This window comes from Epinephelus fuscoguttatus, linkage group LG22 (genome assembly GCF_011397635.1).
Source record: "Epinephelus fuscoguttatus linkage group LG22, E.fuscoguttatus.final_Chr_v1".
Classification (NCBI taxonomy): Eukaryota; Metazoa; Chordata; class Actinopteri; order Perciformes; family Serranidae; genus Epinephelus; species Epinephelus fuscoguttatus.
This window is the reverse complement of record NC_064773.1, coordinates 9,232,528-9,251,881: the sequence shown is the minus strand read 5'-3', so window position 1 is coordinate 9,251,881 and position 19,354 is coordinate 9,232,528. Positions and strand designations below refer to the sequence as shown.

The window sequence follows — 19,354 nt, the reverse complement described above, 5'->3', positions numbered from 1 at the left end:
TCAGGGGACAATATGCTCCTCATAGCATTTCAAATGAAATGAGATGAAATCACTTACGACAAAGGGAACTACTTTGTAATGTCATTACTTTAATGTCATGTATTATTTCCATATGACAAAGTGACTGTGCGCTGTTTCCCTGAAGGGGGCGTCAGTCGCCTAATGGTCAGAGGAAAGCTGTGTTAAAGGTTAATCCCATGGCAAATGCACGGTATGGAAATCAGTGTTGCGAGCTCTCAGCTCTGTGGCGCCCATGAGTGAGACATTTAATCCCAAAGTTGCTTCGGTTACGAATAAAAGTCAGCTACGAGTTGACAGCTTTGACAAGTGAAACAACATCATCATGGAGACACTTCCCTCAGTTGTTCCTGTAAAGAAAACTGTATATCTGTTTTTTTGACGTGCCTTGAAAGAAAATAAATACTATTTTTAAGATGTCTATCAGCTGACTGTATCTCCCTCATGTTTACATGATGATCTACTTTCATTATTTGTCAGCAGCTGCGAGATGGAGCCTGGTAATAAACAGCAGAGCAGCTGTGGGAAAGCAGCCTGTCACATCATGCAGCACGCCTTCATACTCAAACTATTACATACAGTAAAGACATTATTTCTGAGATTATATCAGGTCACCAGGAAAATTTCTTATGGTTTTTCCCAGTGTTACTTGCCATACAGATCACAGTAAATGTAACAGATGGATTAGAGAAGGGGTGTCAAACATACGGCCCGAGGGCCAGATCCAGCCATCCAAAGGGCTATGACTCAGTGCATATGGTCCCCGTATGCCTGTATGCACTCCTGACAACGTCTTGGCATGCTCCGGATGAGTCAGTGCATGGTGTCCTGGGGGATCTCCTTCCAGACTTGGATCAGGGCATCAGTGAGCTCCTGGACAGTCTGTGGTGGTACTTGGTGGCATTGAATGCACCAATACATAACGTCCCATAGGTGCCCAATTGGATTTAGGTCAGGGGAATGAGAGGAGCAGTCAATGGCATCAGTGCCTTCAACATCCAGGAACTGCCTACACACTCTGGCCACATGAGGTCGGGCATTGTCCTGCACCAGGAGGAACCCTGGGCCCGCTGCACCAGGAGGAACCCAGGACCAGCTGCACCAGGAGGAACCCAGGACCAGCTGCACCAGGAGGAACCCAGGGCCCACTGCACCAGGAGGACACCAGGGCTCACTGCACCAGGAGGAACCTAGGGCCTTCTGCACCAGGGGGAACCCAGGGCCCACTGCACCAGGAGGAACCCAGGGCCCACTGCACCAGGAGGAACCCAAGGCCCACTGCACCAGGGGGAACCCAGGGCCCACTGCACCAGGAGGAACCCAGGGCCCACTGCACAAGGAGGAACCCAGGGCCCACTGCACCAGGAGGAACCCAGGACCAGCTGCACCAGGAGGAACCCAGGGCCCACTGCACCAGGAGGAACCCAGGGCCCACTGCACCAGGAGGACACCAGGGCTCACTGCACCAGGAGGAACCCAGGGCCTTCTGCACCAGGAGGAACCCAGGGCCCACTGCACCAGGAGGAACCCAGGGCCCACTGCACCAGGAGGAACCCAGGGCCCACTGCACCAGGAGGAACACAGGGCCCACTGCACCAGGAGGAACCCAGGGCCTTCTGCACCAGGAGGAACCCAGGACCAGCTGCACCAGGAGGAACCCAGGGCCCACTGCACCAGGAGGAACCCAGGACCAGCTGCACCAGGAGGAACCCAGGGCCTTCTGCACCAGGAGGAACCCAGGACCAGCTGCACCAGGAGGAACCCAGGGCCCACTGCACAAGGAGGAACCCAGGACCAGCTGCACCAGGAGGAACCCAGGGCCTTCTGCACCAGGAGGACACCAGGGCCCATTGCACCAGGAGGACACCAGGGCTCACTGCACCAGGAGGAACCTAGGGCCTTCTGCACCAGGGGGAACCCAGGGCCCACTGCACCAGGAGGAACCCAGGGCCCACTGCACCAGGAGGAACCCAGGGCCCACTGCACCAGGAGGAACCCAGGGCCCACTGCACCAGGAGGAACCCAGGGCCTTCTGCACCAGGAGGAACCCAGGACCAGCTGCACCAGGAGGAACCCAAGGCCAACTGCACCAGGAAGACACCAGGGCTCACTGCACCAGGAGGAACCCAGGGCTCACTGCACCAGGAGGACACCAGGGCCCACTGCATCAGGAGGAACCCAGGGCCCACTGCACCAGGAGGACACCAGGGCTCACTGCACCAGGAGGATCCAGGACCAACTGCACCAGGAGGAACCCAGGGCCCACTGCACCAGGAGGAACCAAGGGCCTTCTGCACCAGGAGGAACCCAGGGCCAACTGCACCAGGAGGAACCCAGGGCCTTCTGCACCAGGGGGAACCCAGGGCCCACTTTTGTTTTTAAATATATTTTTTTCTCTTTATTTTTCTGGATTCTATGTTGTTTTTACTATGTATGCAAATAAAAAAGGTAAAAAAAATTTTAAAAAAAAGGGTAAAAAAGGAGGACACCAGGGCCACTGCACCAGCATAAGGTCTGACAGTTACTCTGAGGATTTCATCCTGGTACCTAACAGCAGTCAGGGTACTCTTGGCTATGACATGGTCTGTGTGACCCTCCAAGGATATGCCTCCCCAGACCATCACCGACCCACTGATGTTACAATCAGCATAACATTCACAATGGCGTCAGACTCGTTCACGCCTGTCACATGTGCTCAGTGTGAAGCTGTTCTCGTCTGTGAAGAGAACAGGGCGCCAGTGGCGGACCTGCCAATTCTAGTGTTCTCTGGTGAAAGCCGGTCAAGCTACAGGTCCCACTAGAGGACGTCAGGCCCTCATGGAATCTGTTTCTGACAGTGTGGTCAGAAACATGCACACCAGTAGCCTGCTGGAGGTCATTTTGTAGAGCTCTGGCAGTGCACCATAATACGAGTGCCATCTAGTCCCATTATATTGGAGAGAGGGCAGACATTGTGACGACTGATATCGCCACACAGGGTACCATACAGACATGAGAGTGTTTCTGATCTTCTTATCTAACACTGGGTGAGAAAGTGATTTTCCAAAATGTTGAACCTTTAATGACATGTTGAATTTATTTAGCACCAGTCCTGATAGAGATTGGTGCCCACAAACCTTCTGACACTGTCTGAATGTTATGATCTTTAATCTGATAGTCAAACACACTTCAGTCTGGTGGTCTGTATTTGCCTTGTGGACATGGCCTCCCGCTCCCTCTGTGGGAGTGGAGACCTTTCAGAAATCAATTCACTTGCAGTTAAGAGCTTTAAGAGCGCTGCAGCATAATCCCACCTCTTAAAAAAAAAAAAAAGCAGAACTGTATTCCAGCCCATATGGGTGGGAGCCTGTAATCTCCCTCTGCCCCCTTTCCGTGCGCTCTCTAAGCCGTCAGCATCCCTATCCGTCCGTCCAGCCCACCACTTAGCACCAGTTTACATCTGCATGCAGCTGGGTGGGACTGTGGGTGGCTGGAATTCACCAGCACATATGGACTGTGTGATTAGGTTTAGTAGCAGTTTCAATCAAAAAGCGAGCTGATTACGATGACAGAACATTCCCTGAGGATGAAAACTGAATCTAACTGAAATCAACAGAAACAGGTCGATACGACATTTAAAAAAAAACAAATGCCATTCTTGGATTATTGCATAGCTGCCAATATGAAGCAAAGTGAGGTGAGGAGTGAGGTAATTGCTTCCCAAATGGGTATAGGCTAAAGTGATTTTTCATGCCAGCAAGATAAATGAGATTCAAATGATTCCAGTGTCTGTATGAACTGTGGATTCTGCTCTGAACAGCTGTGCACATGGAAGCTTAAATATTGGTCCTCGCCTCAGGTGTGTATTTGTGTTTACAGCTTGCATTTGTCATGGCGGAGTCACGGTTTGTGAGCCATGTGACTCCCCGGGCTGCCTTCACGTGTCCCCCTAACCAGGGATTTGCTACTTGTTTTTGTTGAGCACTGCTTCTGTCGAGTGCAGTGACTGTCCAGGTATGAGATATGCCACAGCAGCAGGCACCATTAGGCAGCAGATCTACAGTAGATGAAGAGAGTCAGTGGTTTGGCTCCGTTCTGTGGTAGCACATAAACATGAGGATTAATCCTTAAGCCCTTCGACAAAGGTTCACAACCATCATTCAGTCCTTATCAGGCTGCATGCAGCGCATGTATCCAGGAGAGGAGATAACATGGCTCAGCGCTTCACAATAAACCTTAATGGCGAGCGTGGTCGCAATCAGCTGATCTCTGAAGTGCAGCGGATGAATGGATCATACGCGGCTAAGTGTTCACGCATGCAGGCACAGAGACACACGTGTACAGTATATGAGTTAGAGACTAAGGGCCACTGGTTTGACCTATGTCATTGGTGAAGCCAAATGTAGAAATAGCTGTAGCTTGTCTCCTTTATGGTGCAGGGAATCAATGCCCTCTAAGATCCAGTCCAAGTCCATTTCTGCTGCCACTTATCATCTCTGCACTAATTTATTTAAAAAGATTCAATGTTTTAGTGACAAGGATCCTTCTTCAGACATATCAACACTCATAAAGTGACACAGTGCTTAAATATAGCCCACAATTGCATGATAGCCCACAGCTGTGTTGAAGGGGTGTCGATAATCACACGCCGAAACACACCCACTCAAGATTTCCTCACATACAGCATCCATAGGTTTTTACACCTGTAAAAGTCTGACATTACTCAAGACATTACCCAGGTATACAGAATACAAACTGCAGATTAAGTCGTGTAAATGTACAAAGTATGCCGTGGTCAGGAAGCTGCTTTGCAAGCTAGTAACACTCCACACTGGAAGAAGTTCGTTAAAATATGGATGTGATATGAAATCATGTCAAAATGTGCTACGAAAAGTGGCAACCTCCAAGGCTGAAACATGAAGCCAGCACTGCAATGCTAAAAACTGCAGTTCCTCAAATGGCCACTTGAGGCTGGCTCCAGAAGCCAGTCAGTCCTCATGCATTCTCGGAACCCATCGGCTGTATTCGGCGTCTGACTTCCGGCAGACGGCGATACAGCCTCTAGGGACAGACCCCTGATTTTTTGGCATTCCGGTTTGATTTGGGCGGAGGAGGTGAATTTCCGTTTCCGACTTCCATTTATATATAAGTAAATATGCTGAACCATTGCGATGGATTCAGAGTTTACAGTGACGCCAATTATGTTCCGCCTCGTTAGTTCACCGCACGGACCGTTTAACCTGGCAACAACTGCAGCTGGCTCAAACGTGATTGGTCAATATCACACGGACTACAAACAGCCTACAACCGGAAACCAGGGCTCTTCCGTTCTTCTTCCTGAGGCAAGATCTCCGGGGTTTGCCTACAGACTCTACATCCACTGAATGTAGAGTCTGTATATAGAGACTAATCATCATGTAACTCCTATATTGAAAACAACCCAGTCTCACTCCAATCCAGTGCTTGGGCAGTGACTTGCGGTGTCAGACACTGACGAAAAAAACATCCTTTAACATCTGCACGTCGCTGCTTTAGTTTGACGTTACTCGGTGGCATCAGGAGGAAACGTGGCAGGATAAGAACGTAAGTTCAGACGGTGAAAGTCAGAGTATGGTGGATGGGAGGGATGGAGAATGGGTCCAAAAAACACTGACTTTCACCTGGGAGAGCAGTGGTTGTGTCCCATACGTTTATAATGCCAAAGCCTGTTCGTTTTTCCTAAACCCAACCATGTGCATTTGTTGTTGAAGGCAAAAACACAACAACATACATTTGCAGTGTCAAGCTGATGTAGTGCCTTTATTTTGAAAGAGACAGTATGTAAACGGTAGATTTCTTGTGAAAACAGAAGTGTATTTTGAAAACAGACAATGCATGTAACAGGCAGAACTTGACATGGTGTCCCAGAAAGTCACCAGGGTACCTTTCACGTTATATCTCATTGTGGAAAGTCCATGACCAAACGTCGAAATGTGGCGAGGTCGGAGTGAGAACGTGTGGGTTTTTTACGAGACTCACCCATTTAAGTTTCATTAAGGCTTTAAGTTATTTCAAGTGACAAGATGTCTGAAGACAGTGTCCTCAGCTTCTCAGTTAGATCCATCCCTTGCTCCTCCACAGTGCCAGCCTCTTGCCCAAATATGGTCATTTATGGCTCCAAAAAAACAAAATGGCGACGGCCGAAACGTCGAACTTAAGGCGTCAAAACAGAAAACCACAAACCAGTGGGTGACGTCATGGTAGCTACTTCCATTTTTTTTTTTTTACAGTCTTTGCAAAAAAGTCACATGCCACAAGTCACAAGTTTACAAATCATAAACCAAAAAAATAGAATACCCCACTGTTGATGGGAAAGTGTGGGAATGTCAGCTTTGGTTTTGTATTCAGTCTCCATCAGTCAGACAGCTGCCTTCAGAAAGCAGAGGTGGAGGTATTGCATCAAGCAGGATGACTCAGTTAGCCAGGTAACTTCTAAAATAGCCACAACTTCTCTGAACTGACTCACTGTGGTCAAAGAGGGTTCAATCACAGCAGAGAAGCTATGGTAAAACTAAATAAAAGAATATTATTTTCCTTTTATGACCTTCTGTAGTTTCGGTAGCGTAGTCGGTACTACACTACTGCAAAATAAAGTTAAAGTACTTGTTTAATTACACATAGTTCACCACCTCCTAACACTGATATACAGCCTACACCTACACCTTCCACGGTTACTTTATTATTCATCAGTTACAGTAAGTGAGATAAAACAGTTGTCCTGACTGCTGCTCTGATTTATGAGATACACTGTGAGGCCAAAAGTACATGGTCCCCACACCCACAGATTTTTGAATACTTGTCAAATGTGAGCAACTTCCTGCAGCACGGCTCCAAAGTTATATGGAAAGACTGAAACAAGAAGAATGGAGGCTGTAATAGCTGCGTATCAATGCCCAACATTTTGAAACAAGATGATCAGCAAACACATGTGGATGCTACACTCTGGGGTCCACATTCTTTGTTCATGTGACCACTCAATTTTACTGAATTAATGATATTAGTTTTCAGGAAAAACAAAACAAAAAACAAAACAAAATCAAACAAACAAAAAAAACAAAAAAACAGGAACAGGATATCATCATAATTTTTTTTTCCAGAATTTAAGAAATTATTATTTCAGAATTCTGAGAAAAATTTTCATTGAAAAATATCTGTTCTATTTTTTCTAAATTAATGAGATAATAATCTTGTTAATTCAGAAAATTATGATTTATGAGATTATTATCCTGTTATTTAAAAAAAAAAGGAGCAGACATTTTTTTTTAATTCTGAGATAATCTCATTAAATAAGAGAAATTTGAGTTTGACACTCCAGTCCGCTAGGCTGGGAAGTACAAAATAGCGCTTTTTCAAGGGCGGCGATGCTGGAAAAATAGGACAATAGTGTGAAGTGCCGCGGTGCAGCACGTCGACGCGCATCGAGCCGCCGCCGGTGTGGGTTTGTAAATAGAAAATAATGAGGGCGGCTGTTTTGACGAGCATCATAAGCCACCGGTGTGTTTTGGCCTTGAGACAATAATCTCATTACTTCAGAAAATTGAGAATTAATGAGATTCTTATTTTGTTAATTCCAAAAAAAAAAAAAACAAAAAAAAAAACCCCATTTTTTTTTTGATGAAAACTTTTCTGGAATTCTTAGATAATCTCATCAAATAAAAAAATGGAGTTTATAAGATTACTATCTTAATTCATTTAAACAAGAGAGAATTTTCCTTAATAAAAACTTCTCTCAAAATTTTGAGATAATAATCTGGTTAATTCAGGAAAAAAAGAGCATTTTTTTTTCTGATAAAAACTCAGAATTCTGAGACAATAATGCTGTTAATTTAGAAAAAAAATGCAAATTTTTTAAATCAAAACATTTCTCAGAATTCTGAGATAATTGTCCATTAATTCAGGAAAATGAGAATTTATAAGATTGTTATCTTGATTCCAAAAAACACGAGCAGACATCTTTTGATAAAAACTTTTCTCAAATTCTGAGATAATTACATTAAAGACGAAAAATTTGATTTTATGAGATAATCTCAATCCAGAATAACAAGAGCATTTCCTGTCATGACATTTTATGAAAACGTTTCTCAGAATTCTGAGATAATAATACGGTTAATTAAGAAAAACAAGGCAAATATTTTTTTTCTAAAGTCAATGCATTTAGCTTCTGTTGGTCGGTGCCTCTTTGTTTATCATTTCACAGTTGTTGACATCCACTCAAAGCCTCAGCTGCAGTATCATCACTTTTAAAAAGCTATTTATTTAATCATGTGTTAGAAATCAGGTTGAGCCGAATACTGGTACAGATAATGCACGAGTCAAATGTGTCATTGTCTGTACCCATTTTGGTAGCTGTGTTTAATCTGTTACTCTACAGCTTAAAATAACAACTTCTGATTAGGCCAAACCCACTTTGACATAAGCTCCACCCACTTCTGTGATAAGCCCCGCCCGTTCCGAGTACAGATACAAATCATTTAGTTGGTTGAACAGATACAGTTATAGATGATGCACTCACTCGTCTTTAGGTAGAAATCAAATGTCTGTGAGGAAAAAAATACATAAGATGATTTTATTGCAGATGTGTCAAGACATCATCGTGCTACATCTTTTTACAGTGGTGCTTCAATATGACAAGAAGCACATTTAGTTATTTATTTTGTTTGCAAAGCTGCTGTTCCTGTGCAAACAATGCCAGGTTATGAGATATGATGAGGATGGAGGTAGATTAATCCCCCTCCCAACCACTCCCAGCACCACCACCCCCCCCCATCTCTCTTCCTCCCTCTCTTCCTCTCTCTCTGTCTGTGTGATGCTGCAGCTCTGTAGCTCTGTAGTCTCTCCAGTCTCCAGTAAACAGCAGTCATGGCGACAGTGGTCCAACCGCTCTCTCTGGATCGAGGTAAGGCGCTCGGAGCTTTCTCATGTCTGTGTCATCTGGCGGCTTTTTGCACCTTTTGTCAAACTTCGGGCAAAAGGACCTGGCAACCCGGGGTTGATCCAGGTGTTTGGATTTCGTACAGATTTGTCTTTAACGGGTCGGCATTTGAAGGCAACATGAGCTCGTGCTATTCTAAATAAGAAAAAACAGCCTGTCCGTTGCGCGCGTGCATTTTGCAGAACGGAGCGCTTGATTCATGTGTTTAATTATCGCATTAATTCACCATCATGCATGTGACAGATGGGCATCCGTACATCGCTTACAGCGCGTTTCATTCATTCCCATCTATATTATGTAACCTCCTCGGTATTATCACACCGTTACTGCTTGTTTTTGTGCGCTTCATCTGTAAACATAAAGCTTGAGCTGCTGAAGCGCTCTGGCACCAACATCCACTTTGACATATACGAGACAACTTTTGTATTTGGATTTGTGCAGGTGCAAGCCAGGCAGGTTGGTGCCTTCACGGGAGTGTTTTTTGCACTTGTTGGAAACATCCTGTGTGCACGCAAATTGCAATTAAAGCCCATGATAACACACTGTGATGGTGTCAGCCTGCCTGTGCTGCTAATGCACCACAGGTAGTGTTTACTAAGAGCTGTGTGTAATTGCAGACCATGTGACTTAAACACTTATTTGTGCATCCCCTGACCTCATTCATAAGATAGTAATGCCTCCAGGATCCAGTTTTGCATAATATGTTTCATTCTCCTTCTTAAAGAAAAGAGCTGCTGTGCTGTAACCCAGTTTAGCATATTGTATAGACATTAAAGCCCCCCTTAGAAATATCATAGCAATACCACTGGGAGCTTTTAGACAGATTTCAGTACAAAACGCCCCGTATACATGAAGCACAGACTCACTTTATATCCCCGTACTTTCTTGTTAAAGTGACTATTTTTAGTGCACAAGTGAGAAACTCCCAGCCTTACATTCAGACCAATGCATATCCCATGGTGAAATGTAATATTGCGCAAGCCTTGCATAGGAAATGGATGCTGTCAAATATAGAGAGAGGAGAGCTATTTCCTCTGTGCCAAGTAAAGCTAACATCAGCTCCCCAGTCACTTCCAAGCCACAGGAGGTGACTATAAATACACGTAATCTCGTGGGAGCATGAATTATTACGTGGGAATTAATCTGACTGGTGTCACTTGTTATGTGGAATCCAAGTAATTAGCCACAATTGATCATTTTCGGCTATAAAGAGGGGTTTGTTTTTTTTTGACCCGCTGTGTGCTCAATTTCAATTTGTTCTTCAGTAAAGTTTAATGTGTGTGGGCAGTGAAGCTTTACTGATGCACAGTCTGCGGGGTGAAGAAGTGCTATATCATGGAGAGTTAATGAAATGAGTTTCAGATTGCAGGCAATCAGAAAAACAATACAACCCACGCCTCTGCGAGTCATCCTATAGAATTACAGAAAGAGGCTTAGCCGTGCTGATAAACATGCTTTTAAACACTCAGAGGAATGTCTTCCATCTTGGTAAAATGTCAGCGCTCAGCCTTATCTGATCGCAGTCATTTGCAGGGGCAGAGATTCAGACGTGACCTCAGCCTGAATGCAGGAGGGGAGGACTGATCCATATTCGCATGCTGTGGCATGAATTCGACCAGTCAGCGGCTGGCAGCTGTAATGGCAGGAACAGTAATAATGATAGCTTCACACAGGCTCTCTTACAGGCTCGCTTTCCTTCAGCTGCTGCCACTTTGGAGAAAACACTGTAATTGCTAATGAAAAGATAGCCTCGTCTCATGTTGGGAGTAGGCTTCAGCTGCCGGGTTGCTGAGTTTGTCAAACACACGCAGGGAGGAAACGGATAGAGATGTTCGTTTCCAGAGCTCCCACTTGGCTTGTTGGGTCACAGCAGGATGAAAAGATCTTACATCACTGGCCTTCCTGTTATTGTCGGAGGAAATGGCTGTGATAAGCAAGCAGCAGCATCCTCTATCAAGAACAATGGGTTTGAACCTCCCTGAATATTTTATAAAAACCAGTCTGCATTTCTCTGTGGAGCTGGCATTTAACTGCAAATAGGCAAGTCTCAGACATGACAGCAATTTTTGATATGGAATAGTGACAGCAGAGGTCCTTCTGGATGTATCTCAGTGGCTGCTGCTGGTCGAGGAGTATTTTTAGAAACTTACAGAGAATGAGCAAGCTAGATTTTCACCCCTTTGCCAAAAGAGAGATCGTCTGTGTGTGCAGTAATTGCAAGTTGTGGCAACTACGAACTACAAACTTATTTAATGGGAAAAGTCCTAAGTATAGTGGAGGTTATACAGAGGTACACGGGGTATACTCACCTATCAGCTAAAAAGTCATTGGAATAAATAACAGTGTACCAACTTCCTACTCCCATCTACCCCGAAGTACACCCACCACATCAACTACCCAACACATTCTCACCCCGATCTCGTCACATATCGACGTTGGGTCATGGACTTTCCATGTTGAGATATGATGTGCAAGGTACCCTGGGTACATTGGTTGTTGGCGTTCTCGGATGCTGTGTCAAGTTCTGCCTGTTACATGCACTGTCTTCTTTCAAGAACACTTCGGTTTTCACAGGAAATCCTTACAAAAATGTTTGTGGTTAGGTATAGGCAACAAAAGCACATGGTTAGGTTTAGGATAAATAACAGGGTTTGGCTTTATCATCTTATGGGACGTGAACACCACTCCCCCAGGTGGAAGTTAGTGTTTGTTGGACTTTCCCTGGCTTAACTTTCGTTCTTGTCCCACTGCATTTCAACCTGACGCTGCTGAGTGCTGTTAACCTATAACGGCAACCGGCTGTGTATCAGGCCGACGTAAAAAGAACGCATTTTTTTGATGGTTTCTGACGCCGCAAGTCACTGCCCAAGCGTGGGATTTTGACGACTTCAGAGTGAGCCCGGGCCCGTATACCTACCTCTTCTGGCTATTTACAGTATACTCACCTATCAGCGAAAAACTGATTGGAATAAATAAGAGTATACCGACTTCCTCCTCCAATCTACCTTGACGCACACCCACCTCATTAACTACCACTATGCCACTGGGAAAGGTTACAATCAGCCTTCACTCCCAGGACAAATGACTGTGCAGTAGTCATGGGCATTTATCGGTTCCAGCTCTGATTGGCTCCAATCAACAGTGTTGGAAATATGACACCCCGGTTGATGTGCCACAAAATATACCGTCCATCTTCGTCCAGTCATCGCATGAATTGGAAATTCTTAACGTTCTCTCCAATAGTTGTTGATATATTTCACTCAAAACCACGAATGTCAACCTCATGATGGCTCTATACAAAGAGTGCCTATGTTTTACGTCTGGGGGAGTATGAATGTCTTTACAAAATTTCATGCCAATGCATTCAGTAGCATAGTTGTTAAGATGGTAAAGTCTAAACTGAAAAAGCCAATCAACAGCAAGGCTCGTATCACACTGCTAGCATGGCTAAAAACATCAGTTTGACAGAAATAACCCAACCTAAAGAAGAACTGACTTTACTGTGAATAAAATGCATGTTATACATTAGCAGCTGGTGTATATCAGGACTTGTAACCTGCACGTCTGTGTGTGTCTAGACATTGTATGATTCAAAGAAAACTGCTCTGTCAAACATCTTTTCAGGTATTAGCAGCAGTGTCTTGGTAAAAAAACAACCAATTTTCGTGGCGCTATCCTCAATAGCAAAACAACCACAGGTTGCTAAAAAACAACCATCTTCAGTGACTAAAAAGCCACTGGAAACACAGCAGTGACTCACCAACACACAACTGTTTTTGTTATGTGTTAGTCTCAGAACAGGGATCTGCAGCTTGGCAGGCATCTTGCCTAGGTGTCAAACCATCCATCATCCTCTCACCTCCCAGAGACAAAGTCACCTCATATACTATGCTACTTTAAAAATATTGGTATGATGTAACAGGTTTGGGTTTGTAGAAATGTACAAAGCCAGCATCTTCTATTGGTGACTGGGCTGCCACAGTACTTCTGATTCAGTTAGTGACTGCCTCCACATCCAATGATCTTTAAAAAGCCCAAAATACAGCGCTGAAGTTGATGTTCATCTGTTGGTTATACAGGTAGAAAGACAGAGTGATAGCCTGGTGAAGCCTTTGGAAGGGCATGAAAGTGATACATTTTCAATTTGAGAAATATTTGGACTGACTCTTCACACAGAGTGCAACATCATGTAGCTGTGTCATCTTCAGGTCCATAGAGGCCAGTTTCTCTACAGTGCATTCCTCTCTGTGAGGCTGCTGAACATCACTTCAAAATGGCAGCTCCAGAAAGAACTCCTTGCTTCTTTAAGCACGACTCCTTTTTGCTTTCTTCCCTGTGTGTCAAGGTTTTGTGAGTCTCACTACAGTTTACAGCCTCCTGTCTTAATAGACTGAAAGGAATATGTGCTGCACTCGGCTGCCCCAGTCCTAGTTTTCCCTCTGAGAGATCATGGCGAGTTCACTGATTTGCGTCCGGACCTTATTCCCATCACATGCTCTCAGTCACACCAGCGATTGAAGGATTAGAGGGTTGCTGACAAGCTGACGTCACTCTGTTGATATCTCAACCAACCCTTGTTAAATACAGAACTAAATGCTTCTTGGAGTAATTGTCTTGGAGGGGCATTTGACAGCAGATTTGCTAAGGGCGCCAAGGACACCCAGGTCAAAGTGGCGATGGCAGATGAAAAGGTCTTTTCAGGACATTGTACTCTAGCATAGCATCCCAGAGAGCATCTCTCACAGTGGAAAGGTGAGCTGAGTCACAGGATTGGGCTTGCAGGAAAGCCCAATCAATCTTCTTTCAGCATTGGCCGTATAAAAACAAAATCGGGGAGTGCAGAAAAATGCCGCCTGCCTACTTTTACATTGATACATTTGAGTATTGCAATACTGTTTTGATCATAAAACTGTATTGATTTTTAATTTATAATTCACATGCAAAGATTTGTGTTGTGTTTAAAACCCCAACCACAAGATCTTTCAGTGTTGTAGTGTAGCCTAATTACAGATGTCAGTTTTGGTTAATTTTGCTTTTGACAGCTTGAAACCCATTGACATGAAGAGACCTCTCCTTTTAGTCCAGCACTCCACTGACTCGGTGAGCTTTAGCACCACACGTCGACGCGCTATCTATTTAGAGTTGGCGACATTTAAATATTTTGTGATGTAAATGTCTTGGCTTTTATTTTATTTCATGTTGGCTTGGCAAGCAGACAGCCAACTAGCCGCAGTACTACACAGAAACATAGTGCCCACTGTCCACCCTCTGGTCTCCACTGGTTAGCTAATGTTAGCCTTGGCTGATCTGCGCTGTTACCACCTGGGTCAAGTGGGAGCTAAAGTAGCTAGCGGCGCCACTAATTAGCGATTACCAATGGTAACATCGTCCCAGCGGTGGGACAGTGCTGCTGCGGAAACAAAGTGGCCACCCTCCACTGAGGTAGCCTCAGTGAATATGTAGCTTAATTTTGAGCTGAAAAGCCCGCTTAGCATTGTTAACTACATTAGCACCTCTAGCTGTGTTGACACTGCTAACGTTGCTAACAGACAGTGATGCTAAAGGGGTTTTGTGGCTCAAAATTGAGATGTTTACTCACTAGGGCGACGTGCAGGGAGACTATAGTGTGGGCTCAATGTTTCCACAGTAACGCTGTTTGGTCAGAATGGCGTTAGCAGCGGTAAATGCCAAATGGGCAGCACCGCTAGCTAGCTCCCACTACCTGGCTGGTGTGCAGTGCAAAGCAGCCAAGGCTAGCTAATGAGTGAAGACTGGAGGATTGGCAGTAGGCACTATGTTTCGCATGTCTGTCCAGCTCTCGTCAGATTCAGGTGGTGCAAAACGCAATAAAGTGAAGAGGATGAAAATGAATGTATAGACCGACAGTGTCACCGGTCAAAAATGTTCTTGGCAGTTAATTAACTGTTGACCTAGCTGTAATTTATCTTTAGCAATTTGACTTTTCCACGTAATAACACATTGCTAGCAAATACACAAAATACAACTAGCATTGATCGTTTACCTAAAATTAGTTTTAAAGGAAAATCTGGTAGGAATTAGGCAATACAATATGTATCACAATACAGGGGTTACAATTCAATATATTGTGATCATGAAAGCAAGACAAATTTTTTTTTTGCCTGGAAGGTGCCACTGAGATACAAGATCTCTTCTTGCAGGGAGTCCTGGTCAAGACAGCGACACTATCAGGTACAGCAGTAAAAATAATAAAAATATGTCACATATTTAAACACAGGGGAAACATAGTCAGAGAAAAGGGGTACACAGGCCAAACCAGTGATGTCCATACACAGTCCACTTGGGTCAAGGACCATAAAAGCAGCAACATGTTTCCTCTAAGGCCGTTTTTAAAATACTTTAAAAAATGTTCAGGGAAGGGAGTGCTTTGAAGGTAGCAACATCTTGGAGCTCATTCCATACCCAGGGTGCATAAGAAGAGGAAGCAGTTTTACTGAGCTCTGAGTGCACCCTGGGGACATTTAAAAGAATACCATTTGATGAATGAGAGCAATAGTTGCTTGTGTGAAAGGACAGAAGGCTAGAGATATAAGTGGGCAATTTACCTAATAATGCCTTGGCAATAAATAGTAACAATAGCAGCAGAGACCATCCAAAAGATTAATACAAAATTTATTTAAGCAATATCATACTCAAGGTTGTGCTGTGGTATTGAACATCGTCACAGCTGCGATTATGTCATAGGCACAAGGCCACAGGACGAGTGCTGAAGATAATCAAAGCAGGTGAGTTAAGAACTAAGACTTGCAGTTCAGTATCCAGGCTTCTTTTCTTCCTTTGGTTCTAGGGCTGCCCCCGACTAAGAATTTTCCTAGTTGACCAATAGTCGTCATTTAGGACCATTAGTCGACTAGTCGCCTGCATGTTCATGATATTAATTCAATTATAAATTATATATTTTGGGCGGGGCAACACAATGATTTGAGTTGAAGGTGTGAGAAAGAGTAGTGCATTACAGAGAAATACAAAACTATACTAATGAACCTTCATTAATATAGGCCTATATTTTATCTACAAGTGCACATCACACACTGAGCGAGCCGCCTGTTAATGACGCTGTGGGCTAATGGGCATGTAGCTACTTCCATGTTTCAGATGATACGTCATGTTTGTAGTCGACCAATGAAGATGAGTTTACATATCACCTTGGGTTCGTCCTTCACCTTCTCAAAATGATCCCACACTTTGGATTTCCTGCCCGACATGTTATTAACTAGCCTGTGGAATAACCGCAGGTACCAGCCCTGGAAATTAACGAGACTCTTGTCTGACTGTTGAGCGTGGCCACTTCCTGTGGATTTCCTCACTCCTTAAGTACAACTCCTTTTTGTTTTCTTCCCTGTGTGTCAAGGGTTTGTGAGTCTCTGTACAGTTTACAGCCCAGCATCTTGTAGCCGCGTCATACAGACTCTATAGAGACTAGTTTCTCTACGTACATTCTTCTTAGTGAGGCTGCTGAACATCACTTCAAAATGGCAGCTCCAGAAAGAACTCCTTCTTTAAGCACAACTCCTTTTTGCTTTCTTCCCTGTGTGTCAAGGTTTTGTGAGTCTCACTACAGTTTACAGCCTCCTGTCTTAATAGACTGAAAGGAATATGTGCTGCACTCGGCTGCCCCAGTCCTTGTTTTCCCACTGAGAGATCATGGCGAGTTCACTGATTTGCGGCCAGACCTTATTCCCATCACATGCTCTTAGTCACACCAGCGATTTGAAGGATTAGAGGGTTGCTGACAAGCTGACGTCACTTGTAGTTGTTGATATTTCAGCCCACCTCTGTTAGACACAGACATAAATGGTTCTTGGAGTAACTGTCTTGGAGGGGTACTTGGCAGCAGGGTTGGTCAGGGCACCAAGGACCCCCAGGTCAAAGTAGTGATGGCAGATGAAAAGATCTCTTCAGGACATTCTACTCTTGCATAGCATCCCAGAGAGCATCTCTCACAGTGGAAAGATGAGCTCAGTCAGATCAAGGTCACTCAAGCAGAGATATCTCAGCCTACCTCTGTTTAATACAAAAATAAAGGGTTCTTGGAGTAATTGTCTTGGAGGATCGCTGTCCAGTAATTAGTGAGGATGAAGAAGACAATAAGTGTGATGTTTTCGGTCTCTGCTCTCACCACAGGCTCCCACAGGAGCCATTAGTCCTCAAGGAGTGATTTATTTGTTGTGCTTCGAGGGGATCGTCGCAGTAGGGCAAATTAGAGCTAATTCTCTTGGCATGGGAATTGTTTGGTAAAACCCCGTCGTCCCATTTCACTCATTCAGAAAGTGATTATTTCAGTTATTATGGTTGGAATAAGCAGCAGAGTTGCCAAGGGCACCAAGGACACCCAGGTCAAAGTGGTGGTGGCAGATGGCAAGGCCTTTTCAGGACATTGTATTCATGCACGGCATCCCAGATAGCATCTCTCAGGCTACAAAGGTGTGGAGGAGTGGAGGCGGAGGAAGGTCGTTCAAGCAGAATTTGAAAGGAGGATCCTCAGGTTTCAGAGATTTATCACGACCGCATTGTTTAATGAGCTCAGCCTCGGATCTGGGCGTGTTTATTTACATCCCTTCAGTTTTGTCAAAACGACACTTCTAAGTACTGGAAATGAATTACGCTCAGTTCTGCCACTGATATAAAGTGACTAATTGTACCAGAAAGCTGGAGCGTTGCCCAGTGCGAGCACATCCCCACAACAATGTTGTGGGGCCTTGTCGAGCGTTGAAGCCTTCATCACGTGTCACTGTGGCTTTGTTCAGCTCTGTGCCTTTTCTCTAATCAGCAAATGATGAGGATGACCTTTTTTAGTCACAGCCTGATGTTAGAGGAGCTCAGGGAAATTAGTTTCCAGAGTACGCTGCCACACACACAATGTCAGCTATAGTCATTTTACACTATCTTTCTTCTCTGCATTGAATTTTATTATTCTTTTAAAATAGATCGAAAACAAGAAGCTATAAAGACCTCTTGTATGCGTCTACAGAGTCTGAGTGTGTGATGAGGTAAGCGTGGGTCTCTTTGGTTGTTAAAGCTAGTCGTATCAAGGGGGAACTACATTTTGTTTGCCTGATATCAAACAGAATTGTCAACTTATTACACTTCAGTCTGACATTGCCTCCGGTCTAACTGATTTCCATCGGGGACGGTATTCGATTTTCTCCAACCATGGGGGTAATTCACACATTTGCAAGTTACAAGCAAGTCTCAAGTTTTAACCTTAAAGTCTCAAGCAATTCCAAAGTTACTGTGGTCAGAATAAAGCAAGTCAGGTTGAGTCCCTGCTTTAAGTCAAGCGAGATAAGTCAGGTCATTGCTCAGGTCAAGCAAGTCACAAATCAAGTCGTGAAATTCAAGTCCAATAAGCTAATGAGTTAGCGGCAGCATGGTGGTGCAGTGGTTAGTATTATCGTCTCACAATTAGAGGGTTCCTGGTTCGAACGGAGCTCCTCTGTGCTGAGTTTGCTTGTTCCTCCAGTAACAGTGTGGGTTTTCTCCAGGTACTCCGGCTTCCTCCCACAGTCCGAAGACATGCACATTAGGTTAATTGGTGACTCTAAACTGGCTGTAGGTGTGAATGTGAGCATGAATGTCTCTATAGCCCCTTTTAGGTAGGGATTGTGCAAATTTGCAGGAAAGCCCAATCAATCTTCTTTCAGCATTGGCCGTATAAAAACAAAATCGGGGAGTGCAGCAAAATGCCGCCTGCCTACTTTTGTTTACAGAGAATGCGCCTTTTTCGGGGCAATGGGGGGCGTGAGCAAGTAACAAAACGTGTAGCTCAGCGTGTGACGTAAACAGTGACGTGGGAGGGAAGCCGCGGCTGGTCAGTCCTTCAGCGATTCTCTCGTAAGTTGGCCTGTTCTTCACCGTCCCCGTCATCTGACGGTTAATGGCCTCTTTGTTTGCAAGGACAAGGAGGGTGCACAATTCTTTGTCTCTTTTGTCTCTTTGTGTTTCCCTCTTGCTACTAGCTGCCCGCTAATTCCTGCTATCAGCTGTTTCCTGTTTATCCACTGCCAGTGGGTCGCACGTGCGGCATCATCAACAGCTCCTCTCACAAATCATCAACAGCCCCTCCCGTTGCAGAAGGCTGCCTCATTCTTTTCAAACCAAAAAGGTTCCGCCAGTATGACTACCCTGTGAGGCGGAAAGTTGGGCACCTCAGATCAACTCGCCAATATGGCACTATGTGACTAAACGTTTGCAGCTTGCCGGCAAAACGGCCCAACATTCACAGAAAATCTGGCAGTGTAAAAGCAGCTTCTGTGTCAGCCTTGTGATAGTCTGGCGACCTGTCTAGGGTGTACCCTACTTCTCGCCCATTGTCAGCTAGGATAGGCTCCAGCTCCAGCCCCCCCT

General features: G+C 44.7%; 1 protein-coding gene across 2 annotated transcripts in view; it reads left to right on the top strand.

Moving 5' to 3' along the window:
• The first annotated feature begins 8,817 nt into the window (after positions 1-8,817).
• The window catches only part of lin7a (lin-7 homolog A (C. elegans)), a 68,231-nt gene continuing 57,694 nt past the window's right edge, over positions 8,818-19,354 (top strand). For both annotated transcript variants that reach the window (XM_049566915.1, XM_049566917.1), the window contains exon 1: positions 8,818-8,932. In XM_049566915.1, coding sequence (XP_049422872.1) covers positions 8,896-8,932 — 37 coding nt within the window. In that variant the 5' untranslated portion in view covers positions 8,818-8,895. The remainder of the gene's footprint in view (positions 8,933-19,354) is intronic.